The sequence below is a fragment of the Saccoglossus kowalevskii genome, chromosome 9, assembly GCF_978046115.1.
Source record: "Saccoglossus kowalevskii chromosome 9, keSacKowa6.1, whole genome shotgun sequence".
NCBI classification, from domain to species: domain Eukaryota; kingdom Metazoa; phylum Hemichordata; class Enteropneusta; family Harrimaniidae; genus Saccoglossus; species Saccoglossus kowalevskii.
This window is the reverse complement of record NC_140649.1, coordinates 15,024,422-15,052,077: the sequence shown is the minus strand read 5'-3', so window position 1 is coordinate 15,052,077 and position 27,656 is coordinate 15,024,422. Positions and strand designations below refer to the sequence as shown.

The following is a 27,656-nucleotide window of genomic DNA, read 5'->3' as shown; positions in this document are numbered from 1 at the left end:
ATGTTAATCATGTATGTAATACTCTTCGGTTCACTCGTTGGAACTACCGCCTTGTCATGGTGCTATTTCCCAGCTGTCCATATTGCGAGTTTCTGCTGCTGTCTTTAACATAATTCATCAACGATATGTATGTTTCGTTCGTATTTGTATGCAAATTTATGGCAATTGCTCCGACATGTACGCAGGAAAAACGATCAAACAATGCTTCATAGCCAGAATTCCTGTCGCCTAATTGTATCAGGGATCAGAAGATGTAAAATGTTGATGTTAATTACTCAAAATTTTACTCATATTTTTATTACTTTGGTCCGGAGACTTCCGTGGCTCGTAATTGTCGATAACATTTCACTTAATGACCAGTCATCTTCACAGATCGATCGTATGCACATCACTTCCGTGATATAGTAAAAAGCGGCATTAACACTACTGTTGAATAATGTTAACATCATTATTAATGTTAAGACTATTTAAATGTTTGTGTTAAATGTTGAACTCAATTAATCAATTAATTAATCAACCATTCAATCAATCAATCAATCATTCATTCAGTCAGTCAGCCAGTAATTCCACTAGAATATATGCTTTCTTTCGGTGATTAGAACATGTGAAGTCGTGCATGTCATGGTTGACAGATTAGAATTTTAGTATGATGTCATACTATATTATTGTGGGCATTTTTAAATATATTTGAAATGTGCTCATTACAACTATATTCGTTGTCATGTTAGAATACAGAAATTGATCGGAGTATCGCTGTAGGATTTCTAATTTCGTGACTATTTTCTAATTTTAGTAAGTGTTCTGGCAAATAAAATAGTTTGTTCAGTTGTTTTTGATTGCAGCACGAACATGATTATTTTATCCTGCAGTGATGTAAGCCTGAAAGAAGGGAACATGTTGGGTCATTATTATCGGTTGTGGTTAACAATAAAAGAATAGTACATATACATTATTACCGTGACATCACACAGCAATATTGGATTATTATCTCTTTTGCTGCGACTTTTATTGACAAACTTTTTTGGACTTCATTGAATGTGTCATACTTGTAAACGTTTTGCAATATAGTAATAGAAATAGAATTATAATAAGTTAATCTAAAATGTCAATGAAATAGATGTACTAAAATGCTGTGGAATTAGAGGAATGTAATCCCTAACATAAAAGTTATACAAGAAAATGCGTCTTCTCTATTAAAAGACGCAATACAAATTATTTGGCCAGAATAAGATTGAGCTATATACAGATGGAAAATTTTGACTGGTCAATTCGACTAATAGCTTTTCAATTTGTAGATTTTTTTTAGAAAATACATTAACACTTACCATACCAGTATGTCTTCTAATTTTAGCCAGGTCTTATAAAGTTCCCAGGATAAAAGAATTCAATATTTGAATTTGGGGGAAATGTTCTACCGAGTAGGAAAATCATTTCCAGAGTAGACAACTACTCCCCAAAAGAATGTGGTGGTTTCTAAAAAAACTAATTAAAGCGAACCACCGGAGAATATAACAATGTTATTGTGATGTCGAAGCATGAACAGATTGTTGATAAAACTACATCACTTTTTTGTTTTTTGTGTGTTCAAAACCATAAATGTAAAAATAAGACCGCATAATAACATATTGTCATGTCTTTTGTAATGCACCTTGGTGCGGTGAACAATTTTTATTGTGAACTCAGTAATCTATTATAGTGTAGTGTATTACATGGTTAGCTTTCTGAGATATTGGTGATGCTAATAACCAGTGTAGGTGTTGTCAATCACATATAACCCTTGGTTTATTCGAAGGCGATGAATTTACTCCTAAAAGGGTTTATTTGTAGTGGGTATAGGTTAAAAAATAACGTGGAAAAATCGAAAAACACTTATTTGGTTAAAGAGTATTTGGTTGTGTGATGTGATTGATACAATGCCCTTGAAATGTAGCTTAACTGTAATCAGACACTGAATACTGTAAAAGAAAGGGTTGCTCATTTTTTAGATGACTACATAATTTGGTACGACTGTGCTCGAAGCAATATTCATTAGTCGAAATAAAGGTAAACGCCCGAAAGGACTCCTCTCTTGTTCAAATTGAACTCAAACGTGCACCTGGCGAATATCAAAACAAAAAGAATTAATTGCTATCGAAACAATTAATAAGCCATCAAAACAATAGACCTTTATTGACAGATTAGCAGTGATAAAAATAGAAAAAACGTCAAAACCAAACGATATTCATATTAATAGTTGTAATGGCAATTTACAGATCTAAGAACCGCAAAATTCAGATGACTCATTTTTAAGTATACTCCAATCACAAAATGCCATTATATGCACACACACAATTACATTACCAATTCTGACGTCATAATATCTTCAAATGCGGAGATATATTGTATTTTCCCATAAAATACATCAGTGGAGAACCAATTGAATTCTTTCAAATCTATATAATCCCCTCCTTAAACAAACGTTGTTCGATGGATTCGAGTGGCAGATTGTAAGTCGAACTCGCGCTGATGAAGACCCATAATCATTTTGTCTTGCATTCGGACGACCTACAAAATCCCCTGTGTCCTGTTATAGGTTACTAATCATTGCGGATAAATGTGCTGAACTCAAATCAAATTACACCAACCACTGAGCACGTATGTCGAATACCACTCGTGTGGAATATTTGCAGGTACTCTGAGTGCGGTTTTCTTTCTTTTTCTATAACGCCTTTGGGGGGTTTCTATTTTGCGTCGACAATCGAGCGTATTGTCCAATTCAAAAATGTCTTATCTGTTCGCCCGTGGCATCTAAAATATTAATATAACCATTAATATAACAAATTTAATAAGCCAATACTCATGGGACATATAATATCACGTAGGATAATAACAATGTGCTGCCCCGTGGTGAAAATTAGCTCTTAGGTTCAAAGGTTGTTTACTATAAAATATAAAATAATAATAATTCATCACACTTGGCTGCAATAAGATCCAGCATTATTTGCATTATCGTATGAATACATATGGTGCGTCATTGAAGCTGAACTTATCTTGTATATATATATAGATAGATGATATTGCCGCCGGGATTTCTATTTTAGTTGAAGGTATTTCAAGTAATGGGATATATATAATTAAACCAAATTTAAACTATGGAGCGGCAGTTATAGGAAATCGGTATTGTAAACCAATTGAAGATGTTCAGTTAAAGTGGTGTAAATATATATTAGGTGTGGGGCAAAATACAACCAACAGTGCAGTTATGGGTGAACTCGGACGATATCCACTTAGTATTGGTAGAAATCTAATCCGTATTAAATTTTGGAAACGTATTCTGAAAATGTCATCTAATCGACTCGTTTACAAAGCCTATAGAGAGTCTGAAAAAATGGCACAGATAGGAAAGCCATGTTTTGCTTTAGCTATTAAGAAATTATTAATTAAACACAATATGCATACTGTTTGGGAGAATAGGTTTATCTCCCAAATTACCGATGAAACAAAGAGAGAGATTGTTATTTCAAAAGTTGGAAAGATGCTTTATTTGACGATGTTCGTAGATCCCCAGACAGTAGAAATAAGTTACGAACGTTTCGCCAATTTAAAACAAATATTTTTTATGAGAATTATTTGGATATCGTTTGTGTTCCCCTGTGCAGACAAGCTTTAACTAAACTCCGGTGCTCTAATCATAAGTTACACATTGAGACCGGTAGATAATATGGAACTCCAGTGGAAAATAGAACCTGCCAAATATGTATAGATGCTGTTGAAGATGAAACTCATTTTCTGGTAGTTTGTCCAGCATATAACCATATTCGAAAACCGCTTTTTGATCGCATTGAACCACAATTCGAGTTACTTTCGCCTATCCGTAAACTTACATATATTTTTTCTCAGGATAACCATGAAATCATCCAAATTATTGCAAGATTTGTATACACAGCTTTTCAGATTAGATATAATTTGTTAGTGTGAGTTCTCCAATAGATGGGTTGTATATATATGTGTGTGTGTATGTGACTGTGTGTGTATATATATATATATATATATATATATATATATATATATATATATATATATATATATATATATATATATATATATATATATATATATATATATATATATATATATATATATATATAATACTTCATTTTATTGAGGCGATTAAAGTCACGCCTGTAACTTTCGCATTGTAACCTGTTCCCCCAGGTTAGTGGGGTATATTTCTTTAGAGAAATGGAAATAAAATAAAATAATAATGATAATATATAATTGCAATGAAGTTCATGTCGAAGCATGGCATTTTAAAATATTGAAATAGTAATGACACAACTCACCTGCCAATTGTTTTAACAAAATCAACACATTTAGTAATTACAATATATTATTTATTCACGTCGTGGCTTATACGAACTTCAAACGGTAATCAATAGATTTTATCATAGAGCGAAACATATTTAACAATGCTACAGTTACCACAAAGCGTGTATTCGAATGATGAGAGTGTCGTGATCCAAGGAAGCCGCGCACAAACAACAGTCATGTCATCTTTCTTTACCGCCCTGTTTGTTGATCTACCACAGGGTATACCCTTTACTGGACTCCCTAGCCTGGGCGCTGTGTTATACGAGGAAAAATGAGTAGATTAAGCGGACTCGTTAGGACAATGTTTATGATGACAACTGACGTAAAGTTTAAGCATTCATATTAATTGTCACTCCGAAATACTATTTTGATCGCAGTTTGGATAATGGATTTGTTAACTGTTTAAATTGTGAATAATTCCGATGTTATTTGTGTTGGAGAATCGTGATCACTCTAGGTACTTCGACGGTAATGAGTGTTAAATTGTTTGGAAAATCACAAAATGGGGAGTTCTTAACATAAATTGAAATAACTCGTCTGTAAATGTCTTGCCTTATTATATTAAATTGCATGAATTGCACAAAAAATGTTCATGTCACTACGATTAGATATGTACCTTTCAAAGGATTACGGCGTTTTAACATTTGATTACGTGAAGGTTGTTAGCGTAATCTTTTGTGACAATTCTGTGTTAAGCTGTGAGCATTATTTTTGTAAGAATGTATTTATAATAACTATGTAATACATCACAGGGGTGGACGGTAGATTTGTCTCAAATCACATTCGTCCAAAGTCGATTCGTCCCAAAAGTGTATTCGTTCGATTTAGGTCAGCCTGAAACTAACTCGTTCAATACGCGAATTTAAGTGGTCTGAGATCTAATCGTGGTCACCTACTTATCGTGCACATGAAAGCACGGTGACGACCGTACTCGGCCAGTTGGTTGGGTGTTAATGGGTAGGTGAGTGGGTGGGTTAGAACAAGCGCATCAGAAACAAATAAACGGATGGCCGAATCATCGTCGATAGAAATCGACAAGACCTAGCATGCACACGAAATTGGCAACTCTTTGTACATCAAAATAGAAATAAACATCACCCTGCACAAGATCGCAATTAGGCTAACGAAAGGCAATAGAACGAATATGAATTGGAACGAATTGACTATGAATCTCCACAGGAGTGCTTTTACGTTCAACGTCTCGCTAAACAGAAAAGTCAAGCAAATATTATCGCTGATAATAAACGGTTAATGACGCGTCGTAATTATAAATAGCATTAACGTGTAGCTATATACTGTTATGGGTGGTTTCAATACTTCATATATTTAAATGATGGGGGAAATCTTGGTGTTATATTTATACGGATATTTGCTTTGTAATTTATGTCCTGGTATATTATTTCCTCGCCGAGTGAGGTATGAATCAGCCAGGGTCACTTCCGGCGTATTTGAATGTTTATTAATGCTTTTAACTGTATATGTAAATAATAATTGTACTACAAACGTTCATTGAATATTGCGAACGAAAAGCTTTAGTATTTACATTAGTTATAAAGAGTACTGAACATTTTTTCGTTGTTTCACATTAGTCCGTGATACTGTGCTATTTCATACTACTTTGAATAGTTAAACTCGAGTGGTTGCAATCCAGATACATGTCATTTTTTTATAAATTCAATAAACTATAATATTCTACTATATATGGAGAACTGGGTGAACATTATCGCGAAAAGTTGTGGTTAATGTTTTGTGCCTGGAGAAGAAATCAAATATTGCGTTATTCCTATGTGTCATTGTCGACGATGTTTGTTGTGACTTGGTCACCTCGTTGATCGTTCTCTCGAAAATACAGAGAAAATATATTCAAAATTAACACGGTATAGTGTACTGTAATGAATTTATTCTTCTGTAATGAAGTGATGGAGAGTCAGGCAATTGTATTCGATGTCGCAAAAATCGACCAGGACAGGTTATACTTTTTCTGAAAGCTTCCTGGACAAGAACGATACGCAGCTAGTTACTGATAGCTAGCATATCAAATATATCTCATATTCTTCACATTATCGGTGTATCGATTCATTCCGAATCAGGAAAAAAAAATTTGCTGAAATGTTATCATGGATAATTAAAATATGAATTTTATTTAAAATTATCTACGCCGGTTATGTTGATTTCTCACAAACAGCGTATAATTCCGAAAACATAACTTCGATTTCGTACAATCTGCTGAGATCATAACAGTGTATTTTTACTCACAAACATCGTCAGAAAAATCACTGGAGTAAAACAAATTATTTTGAAAGCTTTTGATATAAGCGGATACTGTCAAAAGTGAAATATAATATATGCAACGATGTGAGGAATGATAAGTTTAAAATAAATACTTTTCTGGAGAGTAGTATTTCGAATGTCAATTCGAAAAAAATAACTGAATGTCTCTGAAATATATGTCACTCATAGCATTAACAGTGTATTCTGTAGTCAAAATGCTGGCATTGCTGTTCACGCGCAAACAGCTACAAAATAATCAAATACTAAAACAAAACTGATTACTGGCAACGTATTATACGTAGTGTGGTCGATTCGGGAATCGTGCTTGACATTGGTATTTCAAATTATATTACACATAGGGAGATTGACAGATGACCAGAATGTTATAACATGTCTCGTGTGATTATACAACGAAACATGGAAAATTTAAATGTAGCTTAAACTAATTGTTGTCGAAGAGATTGTCAAAATGTGAATGACAAAATATGTAAATAAAGTAGCAATATTCGGACTACGCAAGGTCAAGTCCAGAAATGTAAGTACATAATATAACAACCTGGACTGGCTAACCGAGTAACAACCACCTGATCTATGTCAATATATATTCACCGCAATAATTTATGAGTAATACATTTAGCTTAAATGACACATAGTTCTCCTGAGAACGAATCATTTAAAGCAGGAGGGTCGTCACCTGCGCACGCGCGGGAATTGAAAAAAAAAACACGCTAAAATCACAAAGGCTCATGGGTAGACGCTTGTTTGTAAACAATGATACGCTATGGCCATCTGACGCATGCGCAGGTGACGACTCCCCGCTTTAAGAAAGAGTTGATTTTTGCTAACGTAAAAGCGAGATAAATTATTGACCCTAGAGCTATGAATGATATAACATCATTATAATAACTCACACCAAAAACCTATGTCTATCATGAAGAAGTGTATGTTCTGGAAAAAAAGGTCTATGGTTTTAAATGGGTATTTATAACACATATTTACCACTAATACAATACTGTAACCCACAAATGTCAGGGGGGCTATATTGAAGATGCGAGAGAGACAAGACATGCAACTGTGATGGCACTGAAATTTTATTTGTATTGTCTTCGTGACGTCACACACAAAATATAATACTTACCTGCTTGTAAATATAATTTGCATAAGTATTACTAATGTTAATTACTGTGTGAATAGGATGGTTAATGTATATTAAGTCATTGTACATATTTAATGTCAAATCACCGTAGGAATCCAATTAACTCTGACACAATCAACTATGATTAATAGATAGTTTATGAATATTAATAAAATAACGTTTACAACACAGATTGGTCAAAGCTCGACCATAGCAATTTGAAAACAATGTTTGTTAACTTGAATGGTGCGTGTTTTCACGTTTAATCAGCTGACTGGTAAATGACGAATTTAATCACACCGCTAATAAATCGCTTCAATATATAAAAACACGTATTATTATATTATGAAAAGTAAGTAAACTAAATTGTCCTGCAATAATAATGGGATTAGTATATCAATTACGTATAATGTTAAAATGTTGGTAAAAGTGTGTGGAAGAAAATGAATTAATTGCACAAACGTGTTGGTCACATTGGTAGTGATTTATTTACACATTGGAAACGTACACAGCTGTAACAGTGAAATTAGATTCAAATGAATCGGCATGGTAACGACTATCAAAGATATATAATACACAACAACAACAACAACAACAACAACAAACATTCATCACAAATGACAAAACTTCATATTATTACAACACATTTTCCGGCACTCAGCGATAACACGTATTCCTAAATATAGTCATAAGCTATACGGTTGCAAACAGAAGATATTGATAGGTGAATTCTGGTGAATATTGAAGATAATAAATATATAATCTATAGCAATGCATTATGGGACGATTATTGTAGGATAGAAATAAATATCTGAAGAAAATATATTTAAAAAGTATTTTTTGAATATTCTGCTGTACTATAATATTGTGTTAGTGTAGTTAAATTTTAAAAAAATCTTGACGGTAATTCTTGAACATTTGAATGTCTCACGCATCGATTCAATGGTTTCATCGACAATATATGTACTGACTTATACATGTCAAATCGACCCACAAAACAACCGAGTACAATATGGCAAAATGACATCCATGCTCAACATAACATGTCATGTGACGTATTTAAACGTGTCATGTCAAACATAAGCATTGATCTAATGCATGAACATTGCACATTGCAAGGTATTATTAATCATGATTTTTCGGGGATACAAATAGTTGAATAGTTGCAGAACCCACTCTCCTGATAGTCTGATATGATTTGCGTTTACATGTTCTCAGATGTTAACATCAAAGGTGGGGTCATTCCAATGTTGAATGCACGTCACATTGAATTTTGGTTTCATTGTTATATGTTTTTAACATTCAATGTTAGTCAAATGTAATGTATGTCACATTAAATATTCTTCACAATGAATCGATATGTTACCTTGAATGTTCGTCTTATTGAACGTTCGTCATATTGAATATAAATTAAGTGTGACATAAACTATTCGGCACAGAGAATGTTTGTTCCCTTGAGTGTTCGTCATATTAAATGTCGCGATGTATATACAAATTGTAAGTGCTATTGCTAAAATACATATAATATATTTTGTCACAGAATTTCTACTACGTGTTCAAGAGTGCATTATGGTGACAAGAATGTATACCTATCTCTCCATAAAATGTTTGCAATTGAATGTTCTCTCCCTGTGTAAACTAAACCCCGGGTCTTGTACCTGCAGACTGTCAAGCTCTGTCAAAGTTACATCCATTTGTGAATACTCCTCAGTCAGAGGCTTTAGTCCCCTATAAAGTCTTTGTAAGGATCCTTTCTCATTTACTTTACAGGGAGAAGACACGGATCTCAGAGGAGACCGTCGAGACTTTCTTGTTAATATATGAAATCCGCTGTGAGAGGCACAGGGTAAAGTTGGACACATTTTCGGTGTTCAACCTCCGGCATAGTATGAACATGAGGGCTATCGTTGATGGATTCAGCACAAGCTCAACTCTACTGCAGGTGGTCGGTGTTTGTCTAACGAGGTGGGTATTGTGATACGCCTATCATTCTCAGCTCAGGGGTAATCCAACTAACCTCATAATGCGTTTCTTCCATTTCATAAAGTTTCGAATCAAATCCCTCGTTTTATTAATAATGTCCAACAATGAATATGTCTATATAGTACTTTGTGCACGATGAGCCGAGGTGAAACTTGCTCTAAGTGTTTTGTTCGTATCTAATACGTGCTTAGATGTTGTAGCAGCATCGGTAGCGATGTCAGCCAAAGATGAACGCTCTATCAGTGCGCGAGTATACACGGACGACACACCTTTGCTAATGATGCTACTGGTCGCAGAGGGTCGGTGGGTGTCCTGGGTACCACTAACTCTGCAGCACGTCTTGATCGCCCAGAAGAAGCAATTCCGAAATGTGCGCGAGATGAAGGCGTAGCATATAGGGTTCATGCAACTGTTCAGGTAAGAAAGGAGATTGAACGCAATGGCCAGATAAGTTTTGAAGTGACTGTATCTAGGTATGTAGCCGAACTCTATGAGACATATCAACCACAGGAGCGGACCCCAACAAATCATGAACAGCAACACCACTAATAGCAGCATCCAAATGAGCTGAGATATGAAAGAGAAGAAAAAAACGTTATATTGACATTATTTTAATATCGCGGACCATTGTGTCGAGTAGAAATTGCGACCAATGTGACATGGTCATTTTTCACAAATAACAGCGAACATCATTGCAATATGGGACACAACACCATGGACTACATCACAAAAATTGTACACATTTGAAAATTAATATTACTTATAATCTATTTTGTTTTTATCTGATTAAATAGGAACAGTTATTACTTATTAGATTCACAGACCTGTTTCCGTGCATGCTCGCTGTTATACTTTTTCTTAAACCTTCTTTGTTTATTCTTTGCGCTTTTCGCACCGAGACCCAAACTAGACTCTTCCGGAACAGTGAGATATCTGCTCTCCCCTCCCCCGTTCTGTTTCGAACACAGCTTGTAATTCTCTGGCATGTTCTGCATCTTTCGAGAAATGAGGGTGCTACGCCACAGTTCGTGGATGATCCTTGCGTAACAGAAATACATGACCAAGAAGGGAATGATATACATTCCAAAGAGTAGATACAAAGAGTATGCTTTGCCCCACACGTCACTTGGCCATATGGTAGTACATGTATGGTAGACTGTGAAGTTTGGAAAGTCCCATGACAACTGTTTCTGTTGCGAGAAATACAACAATACGTATTAGACACATGTTATATATATTCTACACTCTATATTCGTATTCTGACTTTACTTTATTACTTTCACTTGTCATCGATCCCAACTCGCACGTGTTACTCACCTTGAAATATAGAGGAGGTACGCTATATATTATAGCTACCAACCATACACCAACAATGACTTTGCGGGTTCTTCCCATCGTGATCATAGACTTGGCTAACAAAGGATGTACAATCACCAAATATCTGTAACATTAGATGTGTATTTATTATAATTAGTACAATATATACCAAGTTATTGGAACCAATGATTGTGATGGATGTACAAGAAGCGAAGATAAAAGGCCGAAGATCGAAGACCAAAGATGATGTACACTTTCAAGGAATTAAGTTCATTTGAGTAGACATGATGATTAAATACTTATAAATGTGCGTTATTTAACTACGCTATGTTATACAGTGGACATACACTCGCAGTAATCAGAATTATCGATTCCACACATTCATTAGTACCACTAATTAAAAGTACGGATTTGCATTTATTTCCCAAGTGCACACTAATTACAACCAGTTTGGCACACCATGGTTGAATTTAGCGGCAGTTACCCGACGCTCTTCGTTTTGTAGAATACTATCACATGTTCTACAAAACAAATACTATGTAGTATATTACTGTATTAGTTGAGAGACGTGCAAGTCCGTTCTAAAGAAATCAATTAATGGCATTTATGAGTGTGGAATCGACATTTCTGATTACTGGTTTTCTCTTGCCTTGATTTCACTAAGAATCAGACGACGCACTTGTTAAATTATTTGGAAAATGTCATGGTTACACAGACCATGGCAATAGTGGACGCGATGACAATAACAAGTGCACTATTTAAGGAACAAAGTAACGTGGTTTCCTCGCTCTCAGCGAGATCTCGTTGAAAATTTGCGTCCGAGGTCTATTGATTTTTATCACGGTATTAATATGACCTAATTATTCATAGCATTATTCAAACTCTTTTTAAACGTGTGAACCTTCAACGGGCATCCGGATGAATAATTACTTTAATTATTTGTAATTTTTAGTTTAACTATTTAACCTCTATCATTGTTCGAGTATAAAGCTTTTTAACTATCAACATCAATCAGTGATACTTAACGATATACTTTCTGTAATGTCATAATTATAGATTCCTTCCTCATTTTTTAATTAGTATGAGTGCATATTCGACTAATAAACATGCTTAATGGACATGGACATTCATAGTGTCCAACAATACTAAGAGTTGTGAGTATCAGCCTAAATCATCCAAATTACACAACACGATAGGCTTGTCTTCAGTTGGAATTTTGAGCAAACACTGGAAGACGATCACGTGCACCTGTCACAGCCTCGTTCTCAGTATGGATGGATACGTCTGCGCCATTTTCTATAAAAACATTCATATAAGTGGAATGTCTATATTTATATTAATAGATATATACAGAGATTAGTATACAAACAAAACAGTTTTTACAAACATCTGCTGTGCATCTCTCACTCAAGTTGTTGTCATGAGTGAAGACACGTGCGTGTAACAGTTACTCTATTGTATTATGGAGTCGTATTGCCGTGCACGGTAAACTAACTAACCAACTACACTAAGCATTGATTTCATATGATGAACTATGTGATATGTTGTAGTATATAGTCGGTTCTTGAGTATGACAATCTAACTTTATTACTTTGATTGTATTGTATTGTATTGTATTGTGATTTTTGATTTACGGGTATGTAAAACGAAATTACATTAACGGATGTAACTGATAACTTTTCCAATGAAATCCTTAGCACCCCGTTGGCAGGCCAGTCACACTGGTTCTCACCACAAGAGGTTACGATTGTATTGTATTGTATTGTAGAAACCAAAGTGGCGAGTCAGTTGAGTCAAATCATTTTCAATTCGCTTTCATCGACGTTATTTAGTCTCTGCATTCGACTAATCGAGATATGTGATTTTTTTTTCTAAATATGCTTAGCTTCTTCTTTTTTCGCTACCTAGTCTGAAATTCAAGTATTTTACTGAGATTGAAAAATCTGAAGGTCAGTTCAACATGTACATAGGGTAATAGATGGGCGTAATTGGGTAATAAATAATTAACATCCACGGAGTTGCTTTATCGCATTTCATGAAATCGGAGTTATGTTAATGCTTAAACAACCCTACTATACAGAATGCTGAACGAAATCAATCACGAAAACAAATGGCACAATTTCTTGAATATACCAGTGGGCCTTAGGCAAACATTCAATAGTTAATATCGGAAACAAGTGCGTACATCCTGCGCTACATGTAACATATATTGATGTGAGTTATTAATAAGAGCCACATGTAGTCTTCATTCCAAAGATCATCGGTCATTTTTGTGTAATGGATACATATTTGGGTGACGTATTATGGTTTGAATGAGATGAAATCTCTCTACTATGATGCTGTAAGATCTTACTCCAGTGACGTGCAGCGCTGGAAATCACAATTGTGGGTTATTGAGAAATCTTAAGGTTTGAGAAAAGAATTACGGTGATACTAAAATTGTTTTTATATATTGAAAGCAGTATCTAATTTCTGTACAATATATCAATAAACATCATCGCTTCATTTTGGCCATAGTTATATATATCAATATAAATAAAAGGCAAACTGACTTATAAATTTAATTAAAAAAATGCGCAAAGATTCGTTTCTTGTTAGTAATGACCTTATTAACAGGCAATAATAACATATGAGTAACGTTTCCACTTCAGATACTCGGATCGCAATCCAGGGACTCTCCATGTGTTCCAGATCTTACGCAACACATTGATGTCAATCTGCCGATGGTAATAACTAAAAATGTCAGAGTTTTCTTCAAGAGCCATGTCTTATACATAAACGAATACCCGGGAGGATACACTTACATATACTCTCGATCTCCCCCGTGGAATTGATATAACTCGCTGTAATACTGTCTACTGCGTCATTAAAGTGGAATGGCCCATGGGATTACGTTATGTATAAATCTATGGCATGTCGGTAGCATTTCTTTCTATTATGAGTTCAAGTAGTCAATAATAAAGTGCAGTGTGGCGTTTGGAATCGTATTATATAGTTAAATCAACAAGAATCTGTTTATTATAAAAGAAAAATGCATATAATAATTGACAATATGATCTGTTATGTATTACACCAGTATGTGCTTGTTTCGACCTTTATGTGTTATACATTAATGTACCCAATATATCATGACAGTTCGGTTTAATAAACAGTATACTACTGGAAGCATGTTCTTTTACCTAGCATGGTATTATAATTGTAGTTAATTTAGCTAATCCATAATTTCGCAAATTTAAGATATCGCTAATTTAAAAGTATATATTCTCACAATGAGATTGTTGGCTAAATTAGTATCCTATTAATTCATGCATGGAGTCAAGTTTGCTAAAATGGCATATAGCTATTTCAACATGTTTTGCAGTATTTTTCTATATCACCGAATCTATGTAATACAAATTCGAGCAATCTGATTGGTCCGTGCAAGCAGATTGACCGTTTGACATCATGGATGACTGTTGCAAAAGAAACCAATAAATCAAGACATTAGTGGTTTTATTCTATATTCCTTAAATTATTATCAGAAAAAATATTCATTCAAATAATCTGGTAGTTTCGGATGTCAAATTCGTGACCCTACAGCATAAGATTTACACTCGTTTATTAAATGTGATATTTTAAAGTCACTGTATATATTACAACATTATATTTTGAATTGTGTGAAAATAATTGTGTTATACATGACAAACCTTATTTGTATTATCAGATGTAGTATCTCAGTTACCTAGTATAAGTGTGTCAATTCATGTCATTACTATGCACGAATTTGAGGTGCGAAATTTAGAATTCCTTAATTAGTCAGATAAATTAGCGTTAGAAGTGTGTTCGCACGTAAGGGTGGATATCATTAATTCAACTGACCGTAACCTAGTGGTTCCATTTACTTTCGTTAGAAAAATTAGCAATGAATTTTCGCTCCCCAGTTCAGGGAATGGGCCACGGTACTATTCTTGGCGAAATCAAAGATAGCCGCCATCTAATTAGCACGGAGGATTACATGCATATCACAAACGCTAACTACTTACATAACGTTTTGGCGCGCATTTTTAGAAACAAATCAAAATACTAGGCTTTCAGAATAACGTGTGTCTAATCCACAGAAAGAATAATGAAAACGAATTACCAAATTATTACAATACATGGTCAAATAGGCGAAAAACATATATATGCAAAAATAAAATAATAAACTATTTTGAAAAGTGAAGTGATGTGTTTCATCGGGAGTGACCACATCCCGGGGAACACATTCTGGTCTGCGTGTGAAAGCCTCATATATTTATGTCCACGACATAATCTAACAGTTATTGTCGTCTATTAGCAAAAAATGACCATCAAGAGAAGATCGTGAAGGTTTGGGTCAATTCTGTTAATCTTTTTAGGGCGTCTTATTCAGAACACTCACAACTCGTTGTAGGTAGTGAGAGGGCGCGCCTTACACAATGCAAGTGTCATGATACCTGCAGACGATGTTCATTTTTTTTTTTAGATACGCCCTCAACATCAAATCCGTTGACGAAATCGTTTATAGACCCTCTCACGTTTTTTGAGAAATCTAGATTTCTGTCATAACGCATCTAATGAATGGACATTTGCACTTTTACCTACCACTTTTACCTATGTCAGTTAAGACTGGGGAATTAATTTATATTAATTGTGATTTGCGATAAATAGACGACGAAGGTGATTAGATTTAAGAGTCATATAACATTGAGAGGAAATATTTCAAATGTTACAAATATTACCATTAAACATATGAATATTATGGAGAATAAAAGTTGATATTTATTACGTATTTAAAATTTATTTTAATTGATTTGGTATAATTACAGGGGAGTTTTAAAACGTTAATAAAGCTGTAATGTCGCCTATATTTTATTGAAAACCTTTGAAATATAAAGTATTATTATACGACGTAACGCCATAAGTTACAGCGTGCCGTAATTTTGCGGTATTACACTGGGTATTTTCATCTTATCGTATTAGAGGCGATTACGCGCGTAAGCGTCCTCTAATAATAAAAAAACAAGGCTGCCTCCAGGGTTTGACTGGACCCACTCAAAAAAGTACGCTAAATCTGTTCTAAACGTTTTGGATTTCGGCTTTCTCATGATGTATTCCTGAGAGGAAAAGATGTATAATAAGAAGGTTGTTATGAGGATACTGCAAAGTAGGCACTCAGACAGTTCGTTTTTGTCGCCGTGTTAATTTTTCTTCTTTCAGAATTGGTAGGATTTGTACTCATGGCGCCACTGCGCCCAAGCAAACATCGAACACAACGTACTTCCTAGGTTCCTGAGTTAATTTGAACAGCAATGTTAGTTCACTGAATTTAGTTCATTACCATTTTAGAATGATAAACTTGTTATGCACTTTTTTGGGGAAAACTCATTCATTCACTTTGTGAAAATTACACATTGGTGTATTTATGCTGTGAATGTTTGCACTTGGCCGTGTTTCTACCACTGCGACATAAAAAAAATCATCGAGAATACATCTCGAATGAAGATTTGCGCGTTTCAAGAGTATGTTATATGTGTTTACGTTAGTGACGCTGCAAACTCATTCGAAGTCCGTGGTCAAACGTTTAACTGCAAACAAGTGGTTGCTTGGAGGAATATTTTAGTTGTTTTATAACATTAATCTACAAACAAGGACGACAACATGGCATATAATATAAGGTTAACACGAGAATACCGCAAAATATGCACGAAGGCAGTACGGTGTATAGAGCGACGCAGCGACCCGTACTGCCTGACTGCACACTTTGCGGTATTCTCGTGATAGCCTTATTATTGTACATCTTTTAGCTGCTTGAAGTAATGATGCATTGAAAGATTATAATTAAAAATGAAAACGAAAACCGTTTTTCGCTGCTTGAACGTGTTCGTGCAATGTGGACAAATAGAATAGAAGTGTTCGGATGTGACGTCAGTAACCTGGAACGCCTCAATGTTGGTGACGTACATTATAAGTGTAGTCCACTCTACATGCGGGAAAATGCGAATGTTCGAATCTCACGGAGCCCGGGGTTATCGTCGGCTGGAATTTAGTGTATATAAATAGACGGGGGATAAAGGTTTCAGCATCCCTCATTTTTAAACTGAAAAACCTACGAAAGAAAAGTCAAAATAAATTGATGAAAAATACCGGTTTGAAGAATATTAGTTTATGTTTCAAATTTCGCCACCGCTTTACCTGTACTTTACTGATCTTAGTACAATAAATGAAGACAACTAAACAGATTGACTTTGTGAATTTATTCATGGATTATTTTCGTGGAATCGCTAGAGCCTTCACCCCACCCCACCCCCTCGTCAAAGGCATTCGGATCAGGCTGTACTAGGTTGGTGAAAGTCTAAAGTTATGGTGCAGAATTATAACAGTGAATAAGTACTGGTGAATAATAGTAAACTCATAGTAGCTGTTGACATAGAAAGTAAAGCAATTACCAAACAAACGGTAGGTACTATATCAAATCAAAGTGAACACGCACATACTGCGTGTCTGTCTCGAATCGATATAATATTTAAATCATATCATACGATCATAAATCCATGATCCACACTAATTAAATATCAATGTGATGTTAGATGTTACATTCATGTGGTCACGTGATTGCGAAGTAGATAAATTCTTTATTGAAGATTTAAATAACTACCAAGTACAAAACATGAAACTTTTTTGAATTTGTTGTCCTAACTTTTTAATGTCTATGTTTTACCAGAATATTGTGACAGTTTTAACGATGAGAAAGCAAAGCATCCAAATCACTAACGAGCTACCATTTGATCGATCATTTGGATGTCAGGTAAAGACCAAAGATATACGCGAATTTGCAATAATAATTAGATAAAAAATAAAATGTCCATTTTTGATAACATTCACCACAAAAAGGCGCCAGTCTGCACGTTTACAAAGTCTGACTCGAAAAAAACGCAGCTCATCCTTGACAATTTGTGCAGTTTAATTATTTAGTTGTAAAAAACGCGTTGAAAGTGTATTATGTAATATTCCATGATCAATGACGTGTTTTAAAACGACTTGGGACAGAATTGCTCCCGTCATGACATTACAACAGACAGGACCAATGCACGATTATCACATCGTTTAGCGTGAGTCGATTTAACTGTATTCACGTCAAGGCACAATTTCCGCAAAATGCGTGAATGTTACATTTCCTTCACGCTATTCATCAAATGCTCTTTTTATTATTACTGGGTACCATAGTGACTAAAACTACGATGGCTGCGGGATAACGGGAATCAAATGTTAAAAAATTACAAAATACAATTCAATCGCAAATGGATTTTTCTAATTAGATAATGGGACGCTAATAAGGTGAATGATACGTTTCCCAATACTCAGTTTATTACCAAAGTTTGAAATTTAACAATGACGAATGGTTTGATATTTTACAGACTTGCTGTCTATGGAAAGTTAACCTTTTTGAAAGCACGGCGATTAATGTAAATTTGACGGATGATGTCTGAGTGCGTTCACGTTCTGCTCATCTTTCATTGAAAGACATTTTACAATTTACCTCATATTGCTTCGCGCTAATGCATTATGCCATCAATTCAATCTCTAATCAAAATAGTGTTTCCTTTAAAAATAGTTGGCGAACGACAATGAATGAACTTGGCATCTGACAATATCGATTAAATAAATGTATGTCATAGTGAAAAGGATCACTGAACATGCGTGTCCGGATATTGATTTCTAGTTCACGTTCGGGTTCAGAAAAAATAACGATTTGTCATGTATTTACGAAACTCTTTATGTTGTCGGTCATGTTCAGTGGTGATCAAATAGTTATTGTTAGAAATTCATGGTCTACATCCGACATGTGTCACTGAGACAAATCGTAAGAGCTTAGAATAAAACCGCCAACTCAGAAAACTTGACATCGTATTCAAACGTTGAAATAACTTACAGTGTTTCACTGAATCGATTGTGGGCGCTGCGCACTTGGTGAGATTTTGTGATCATTCCACTATAGGGACGTGTCAAATACATCGTGAATGTTATGAATTGCATCTGAAGTCGTTTATAACAGAGATGCAATACAATTTAATTATCAATGTATATCTTGCGATCGAATATATCTTCCACTGACGCGTAATATGCGGAATGTCGTTATGCCAAGCCTAGAAAGCTATGGGAATGTGTGTACCAGCATAGGTGTTTTTTCAAAGAGTTGCCATAGCAATTAAGGATGTCGTAAAAGAGCGTACAATATCATGCAACCCGTGGTAAGTGGTGGCAAGTGCCATGTTATCGGCCTCTAGGACAATGATTAAGATTGCTTCGAATGACATCGTTTCATGACATACTATATATACCATGCGTGAAAAGTATTGCTGGTGAAATAGAAGTGCAACTGTGTCCATGCAACTGTTGGATGCTTGTCGTCTGATTAATGACGATAACAGATATATGTTACAATAAATACAATCTGTTACGTACATTCTGAAAACACATTCAGCTTAAAAAGTCATCCTTCGAATAGTTAGTGAGTACATTTGGTTTTTCGTCTCACAATCAATTATACGGATTTGATGCGTCACTCTGACAAAGGAAATACCATATGAGAAGTCATTTCCTAGGAGAAAAGTTAGCATTTTAACTATTATACTAGCATTACATCTTGGATATTATTGTGCCAATCAACAACGAAGGCTATTCGATTTGTTGACGAATGTAGCCAAGAGGATGTTGACATTTACAGATGTATTAGATTTCTGAATGAATTGAAATTGTCTTTAAATTGACTATTGACTTTTGACTTTTACAATGGTCTTGACCAATTATTTTAATGATTCGTCGATTTAGTTTTCCAAATGATAGTATTTAGTTATATATTTTATTTGTGCTTGCAGATTTTTTTGGGACACAAATCTCTTCCATGTTGATAAACTATTTGAATAAGTGATTTTTGTTTAAATTGTTCATTTAACAGATTTCAAAGTAGCAATTAGTCATCTAAGCCGCGATCTTGGAATTCACATTCGATAGACTCATATCGGCGATTGCATCCTTCGAGACACGGAGGGGAAATAGTTGAGTTTTCATTTGCTATGCTGGAACTATGGAGTCTCTTCTTGAGCGTATGGTGGCGTATTGTTGAATGAATGATTTGTCGCAATAAAAAGTTTATTAGTCAATAAAATAATAGCACCATAATCGTTTTAATTATAATAACCATGGAAAGTAGACAGTAAACCATATTATTAGTAGTCATAAACAACCATTAAATTGAACGTACTCCAACAATGCTAGTAATCGACAGACTATACTGCCAAATACCCCCTAACTTCCTGATGTTCCTGATATTCTAACATTTACTCGTTTATTTACACATAAAGTAATTTTATTCTTTGTTTCAACTCCACACGGTAACGGATAATACAAAAATATTATTATTCGAACTTCACCCCAATAAAATATTTCGTTTAATTGGAAGTGACTCTGAATGGATTGTGCGTTCCACGTAAAGCAATAACGTTGTATCGTTGTCTCATTGTAAAAGTTATTATCCTATGAACTAACTTACGTTAGCTTTCGTTTCTGCTTAAATTTAAGTTTAATTTTAACTACATATCTTCACCCAGACTGCACATGCAGTTACATCACCAATAATGCCTTCTCCATGCACTATTCACATTGGCATGGTAATTCTATAACACGCCGCTATCACGCATTCATTTCACGTACAACGATATTGCATTAACTGAATAATGGTCTTGTAGCTACGTATCTCCGACCTCTATAAGTAGTTTTTGCAACCTTTTATCAGCCGCTTTAGGTTAGTAGTTTGCAACTTATATTAGTATAGCACACTTACGGACTTGGATTCATTGTAAATCGAACACATATTGTTTGACGTGTAAATGCCGTTCAAATTGAGTTTGAACAATCTTTATTGTGACTGTCATTATACCAGTCTAAAATTCATTGAAGGTAATGGAATATCGTTTCATATAACATTTGCTAACTCTGTTTAAAATCAAGTCACCGGAAGTCATAGCTCATCGACCCAATAAATCGATCCAGTCATCTTCGGGAAATGAATACCTTCAAAATGTCGATAGTCATGTGACTAAGATCATACAACACAATGAACTGAACATGTATTCCTCATTGTACTCAGTTATTGGAACAGAAGCGGCTATTAGCAGCCCACATAACAGTGTTGAGTCGTTAAACGTATGTCTTAAATTGTCCCTATTATTTCCCAGAAAATAATATGGACCGGCATATACTCTTTGTATTTCTATAGTAAGATTTTGAGAGAAAAATATGATCGCTACTTGCACTATTATAATACAGGTGATATACCGGTAAATGGACTCCAGTTAACGCTAATTCCATTATGATCGAAGTTCAGAAGGTCATTTGACATGAATGTTCAATAGAAAAATCAATGGAATAATCATAGTATGAATGTTTAAATTTATTTACAGTTCGTGAAAACAGATTCGTGTGCTATTTGAAGCAATGTGTGCAGATGATTTGTCGTCGCATGCGAAAACGTAGTTAGAGAACAGTCTAATTGTCAATGACATTATTTTTTTCAGACAATGTTTTATTTGACTTTAGTGCTGTGGTTTTGATAGTAAACATATTAATATAATTTAAATAAAGTATTGAAAAAAACTAATACGCATGCGTTTATATATGTATCTATTAATTTGTTTATATATATATATTTTGTATTTCATGACTGAATACTGTTGTTTACAGCCAAGACATTTATTATTTTTGAATTACATCAAAACGCTTCCATCAAGACAATTATAACACAACAATGCAAAAAATAAACTGGTAAGAATGAATTATATTATCGAATTGTGAAATACACATAATATTATAATTGGTCGCGAGGTGTAAAGGATGGACGCGATTTATGTCTGGAGAAAAGTTGTCGCGACGAGATACAAGTCTAGAGAACAAACACAACCTATCAACGATGACTTACCCTATCATGATAATACGGCTGTAAAAAATAAGAATAATAGGTAGTAAAATTATTGGTCTATCATGATGTTTCGTCCTGTAACGGTCTCATTGCCAGATAATAGCTCCATTCAAAAGTAACATACTCCCGTATATAAAAATCAGGCAGTTATCTAAGCGACTTTGTCAATTGCGTCATGTTGCTCGGTTACAAGAAGATGGTATCCCTGGGCTATACATTACATTTATACGGGTCAATTCACAAAATAAGTTGCAGCCTGACAGCTTTAAACACACGATTGATGACTTTATATTACAATAGCCGGTTTTCTCATGATTCCATTATAATAATACATAACAACTGTCAGCCGCCACTATTAATATAATAATATTAATACATAATACATAGAGTGACTCGTTTTTTTCGTGCTTTCTATGTATTAGTAGTTGTATTTCGTTATCTCGTTCTGTGCAATACTGTTTCTGCGTTTGACTAAGGTTGGATATATATGAAAGAAATCGAGCATGCGTATGTTAATAATATAGAAATAATATAGTCCTGGGCAATGATTAATAAGTACATGAAGCAAAATTTGACAGATCTCGTTAAGGAAGTTATGGGCTTACTTATAGGCTGCCTTCGGTCCCGAAATCTCCCTTGTTATCAACCTTGTTCAGGGCCTTATTGACCCCTTAGACTGAAAGCTGATTTTTTTTGTTTTACAAGCTGGTGAATCATTTACATATATTTTGATTAACATGGGCTCTCAGTGAAGCAGAGTGCTTGAAATAAACTGTTGATTTTGTTATATTTCTTCCCATTTTGTTTTATGTCTGCAGTGCATCTATGACCAGAAGACGATATGTAGGTTTCGTTTGCTAAATCCCCTGTTAATTATAAATATTATAATTAATATATAATATTAATATAAATTGGGATTTTCTTCTTAAATTTCTAGCTGTGAACACAATCTGAAACTCTTGCGAGCCACAAATTGAAAAAATCAATCAGCAATGGATTAATTAATCAATTAATCAACCAATTATAAAAAATAATATAATATTAATTGATTATTAAACAAATGTAACGTATGTGCGTGAAACTCTCCTTCCACGCTCGGCCGATGCAGGTGAATTGAAGAAACACGTACAATGAGAACACAATGTTGATTACATAGTGTGTAATGTATTGTCACGTTTCAAAATCTGTATTCGACAAAGATCGACATGTAAAACAAGCTTTAATTGGCCTGTCCAGCATCATACATCAGTAGAGGCAACGCGTAAATCTGATTAGAGTGTGTGCACTCAACTCATCACATTGCATTAGACTATGTAGATATATGGCAGGTGTATGACACACTATAAGTCTACTTAAATGAAAAGTGCTCTTTTCGTATTACGAGTATTAAAGGAATATAACATGTTTTCTAAGTCAAATTGATAATCTAAAGAAAATGTATGTACTTGTGATTTAGGGGGTATTTGACAAATGGAAAGATGTGTTGGAAATTAATAGGATTCATTGGAAAGCACAATATTGTTCTGGTGTCTCCATGTGTGTGACTAAACTCAAAAAAATCTTTCGCCAGCTTCCTCGCTTAGGTAGACTCCTATGCAAGAACTACGCCCGTTGTAACTTTAACTTTCAGGTCGGCCGATCACCTGTCGACTTTGATAACGTAGTCGGCTGAATTTAGCTCGTATTTGTGCCGTTTTAAACGTTTCACAGTATTTTAATTGTTCTTGTATATACATATTTCAAATCCCTCCTTGAATGAGGGAAATACTTGCAATGCGATGGCAAATTTAGTATAGTTTACGATGTTCATCTGTCCCTCTGGCAATCATGAGGAAGAAAAAACACATGAGGATTAAGCCAAAGTCACGTGTCTGTAAAATATGTAAATCAAATGAGTAGAAAATAAATACATTTCCTATTAATTTCCCAAGCATATAAATGATCTTGGAATAAACTATCCGCTAAGCCATATGCTTAATGAATTCAACTACAATAAATTCCATCGGACAATGAATTCTTCACAATATTCAACTATGCCTTCGTAAGTTTTTTTTGTACAAGGGGCTGCAGTATAGAACACGTTTAACTTAGTTTGATTTTCTAAGTTCCGTTGTTTTCGGTTGCCTAGGTGAGTTTTTTAACAGCCAAAGTTGTTTGTTTTTACATATGGGCCAGAAGCTTTTGAATACGCACTGGTAATGATAATTTTTATGTTTCACAAATAAATAGATACCTTTAAAATAGTTTCTTTGTTTAAGTAGCTAATAAATACACCGATATATTTTAATATAATCATAGAATACAATTACTTTCCTCAAATGTCTTGGAAAGCGATTACATTTCATTTATTATATAGAAACATAATTTAGCGGACTTCCCGCAGATCCTTCTCGACCTTATGATTTGACATGTTGATAATATTTCTGACCACACGCTGATGTTAAATAAACATTTGTAGGAGTGTGTCAACATACATGAGCTTGAATGTAAAATAATATCCAGCAGATCTGTCTCCAAAACACTGTACAGGCCAATTATTTCAATATTAAGTAAACACAATTTTTCTGGACAAAATTATTATCAAGTTTCTTGGTATGGTGAATGTGGAGAATAATGATATAACTGTTATTTAGTAAATATAGTGGATTTGCTTCCATGTGCATTGAACGCGACAAGATCAGCTACGGTTGATCTGACATGGCTCATCCGTGTGCCATCGACTCGTCAAACCCATTAACCACAGAACACTAATGCTTTTAGTTTTCGACATTGTGCAAACCTTTTGATTTGTTTTGACGGAAAACAACATATTTTGACATGAACGTTCAGAAATATATTAAGAATAATTCGAAGTGTATTCCATACGCGCACCAAAGTTAATTTCCATAATTACAAAAAGAAAATTACAGAAATAAAGATAATTGTTATATTCTCTATATTATTGCTATTTAATTTGTCCTGAATTATATAATAAATATGATTTTACTTGATAAAATATCGTATTTGTCCTGCATATGAAAGAAATAATTTCACAAAGTCGAAAACAGAAATCTTTATTATATAATAATAGTGTTACATGTAACGTGCAGGTAACGTGTTTAATAAAATGTCATTAGTGATTTACCAGCGAAAATAATTTACACATAAAATATTGTACCTACCTTTCTACGCTCATTGCTGTCAACATAAATACAGAACACGAGCTGGATAGAAGAGTTAAATACGACAACGCCTTGCACATGAATTCTCCCAGTTCCCATCTCCACTGAAAATACGTCGGTGTCTGGAACGGTATCACTATAACGATAAGAATAAGATCGGCGGTTGCCAAGCTAGCCAAGAATGTATTGGTGACGTTCTGTAGACGACGACATCTCTGGATGGAAAATAGGACCAGAACATTACCCGTTAAGCCTACGAAGAACGTGATGGCGTATACAATGACAGTGGGCAACCAAACCATCATGGGTGGTGGATCGGGTGGATGGAACCACAGCGTATCGTTTGACCAATCCAGGGTACCGTTGTCTGCGATGTTGTCGTTGTATTCAGTTGTTGATGACGGAGCGGTCATAGTGAAGTTATGAAGCTCGTGCTTCATGGTTCGTCTTCAGTGTGGCTATGAGTACGAGATGCAGATGTTTTTCCTCTGATGAGTATGGACTCAAATACTCAATAAGATTGTCTCTTAACCGTGATTGCTCTAAATTACTTTTGTATAAAACGGTGGGAAAGAATATTTTTCTGTTGCCTCGGGCAGAAAAATCCAAATAGTCAACCTACGTTTTCACCTGCATGTGGGCGAGGCAGAGTGGCTCGAATAAGTTAGCAAACCTATGCCAATGTATGTGAAATTCACTTTTCACGAATACAAACCTCCGGAGCCGTAGTAGTGACTGTAGATAAACACTTATTTCGATTACTGAAACTGCACATAGCACTCACGGGTCTTGTCCTAGAGTGAGAAACGTACACTGTGTGCAGTTACGTCAATAACAACTCTGAGAACCAATCAGCATGACAGTAGCTCTGGTGGGTTGGTGAAATCCATCAATAACAACGGTGAAAGTTACATAGTGACATCGATATTGCAATAATGATAATAGGACGCGGAGAAAATGGGTCTTGCAATAAATTACCATCAACGCCGTTCTACGCAGCTTTACATGTACTTAGTGCTTATATTATGAGCTAGAAAGTGGCTTATGCATAATTCCGTAAAACGTTGAATGTGATGCGAGAAATGTTGATGGATTGGAAAGCGATGTCTTATAAACGTTGGGCAGCACTTACAACTACTCACAGTAGACATACTGCGCGGAATGGTGAAGCTCGCACGTCTGCTCTACATGATTACAAGTGCGTACGAGATGGGTTTCGAGGGGGTCTTTGCAAAGTTGTTTTTGTTTTGTTTTTCAATTTCGTAATGTTACCGAGATGGTAGGCCAAGACTACTTTGCTTAAATAGATTATCCGATCAATGCCGTTCTGCTTATTAGATTCATAGCAGTACCAGCATTCCATGAATTTCGTAATCACACCCAAGTTTAGCTTTGAAGGGCATGGACGCCGTTATATGTGTCCCTGGAGTTTTCAAATTTTAATCGATCCATCAAACTATTAAAAGTAACTACAATAAGTATAACTTGACATTTTACGCAACGTAAAGAGTTTAGCTGCTGTCAGTGCCGTAAGGTGGGTCAGTGGATATAATGTCGTGGGCGCATCGCAAATTATTCCCTGTAGACACCCACAGTAGTTGAAACCAACCTAGAGATTAGACGTAAAACTAGTCGGTATTTCCTACCGTAGTGCGTGTAATTTGACTTGCATACATTTGAATTTCAATCACAATAAATAGCAATATGACATCTTATTTATACAAATATTGTTCCGTACTCTATTTAACTTGATTTCCGTGCTTTCCAGTCTGCCAGATTTGAAGACATGTATGTAGCCCCACCGCAACAGAACACAGTTGTTAAATTTGTTACTTGAAATAAACAATCGTGAAATGATTACTATACTTATTTAACATTTAGGTCACGTTCTAGCCTCAAAACGCGGGAGCAATTACGGATTCCAAATATTGATATTTTCTACATGGTGGATTATTTTGACTCGGAGAGGATATTGAAAAGCTAATATGCCACATTATGTCAACTCCTTTTCAAATACGAGATTGTGTGTGAAATGAATGGTTAGGTTGCTATAATTTATGTAATCACTTTCCAGGATATGAAAAGGTCAAAATTGTTATAACACATTTTTGTTATAAATGGTGTATGTATGAGTTGGAATGTTTCATATGAGGTAATGGTAATTCAATTTGCTGATGATTGTTGGTAAATTGAGCATACAATCACGCTGTTACTCCAATTGCTATTTCAAACAATTCAGGATAAGTGGCAATTAAACTAGTTTGCCTAAATTGTTAGAGTGAAGATGTACCTTGACTAAAATGACGTTCATATATTTAAACAGAGTGATAGGTTCTGATTCCAAGCAAGGGATGAAATATTAAACAAATATATTGAAAGGTTATTATGAGCATAAAAGTATTATATGTATAAAAGCTGAACGAGGAATGCGACACTGTACAAATATTTTTTTTACTGTGCGTGC

General features: G+C 34.8%; 1 protein-coding gene across 1 annotated transcript; it reads right to left on the bottom strand.

Moving 5' to 3' along the window:
- Positions 1-9,853: 9,853 nt before the first annotated feature.
- Positions 9,854-25,567, bottom strand: LOC100377410 (cholecystokinin receptor-like). The gene is made up of 4 exons (XM_002731689.3): positions 25,193-25,567; positions 11,057-11,180; positions 10,564-10,929; positions 9,854-10,306 (listed from the first exon to the last, which is right to left on the bottom strand). The coding sequence occupies exons 1-4, from the start codon at positions 25,495-25,497 to the stop codon at positions 9,854-9,856; spliced, it is 1,248 nt and encodes a 415-aa protein (XP_002731735.3). The 5' UTR covers positions 25,498-25,567.
- Between the last annotated feature and the right edge of the window lie 2,089 nt (positions 25,568-27,656).

What these genes read in the sequence shown, in the direction of transcription:
- LOC100377410 (XM_002731689.3), bottom strand. Translation starts at nt 25,497, where the DNA reads ATGATGGTTTGGTTGCCCACTGTCATTGTATACGCCATCACGTTCTTC. An exon ending in ACAGCAATGAGCGTAGAAAG is followed by an intron (nt 11,181 to 25,192) that starts GTAGGTACAATA and finishes CTAATGTTACAG; the next exon opens with ATATTTGGTGATTGTACATC. An exon ending in GCGAGCATGCACGGAAACAG is followed by an intron (nt 10,307 to 10,563) that starts GTCTGTGAATCT and finishes TTCATATCTCAG; the next exon opens with CTCATTTGGATGCTGCTATT.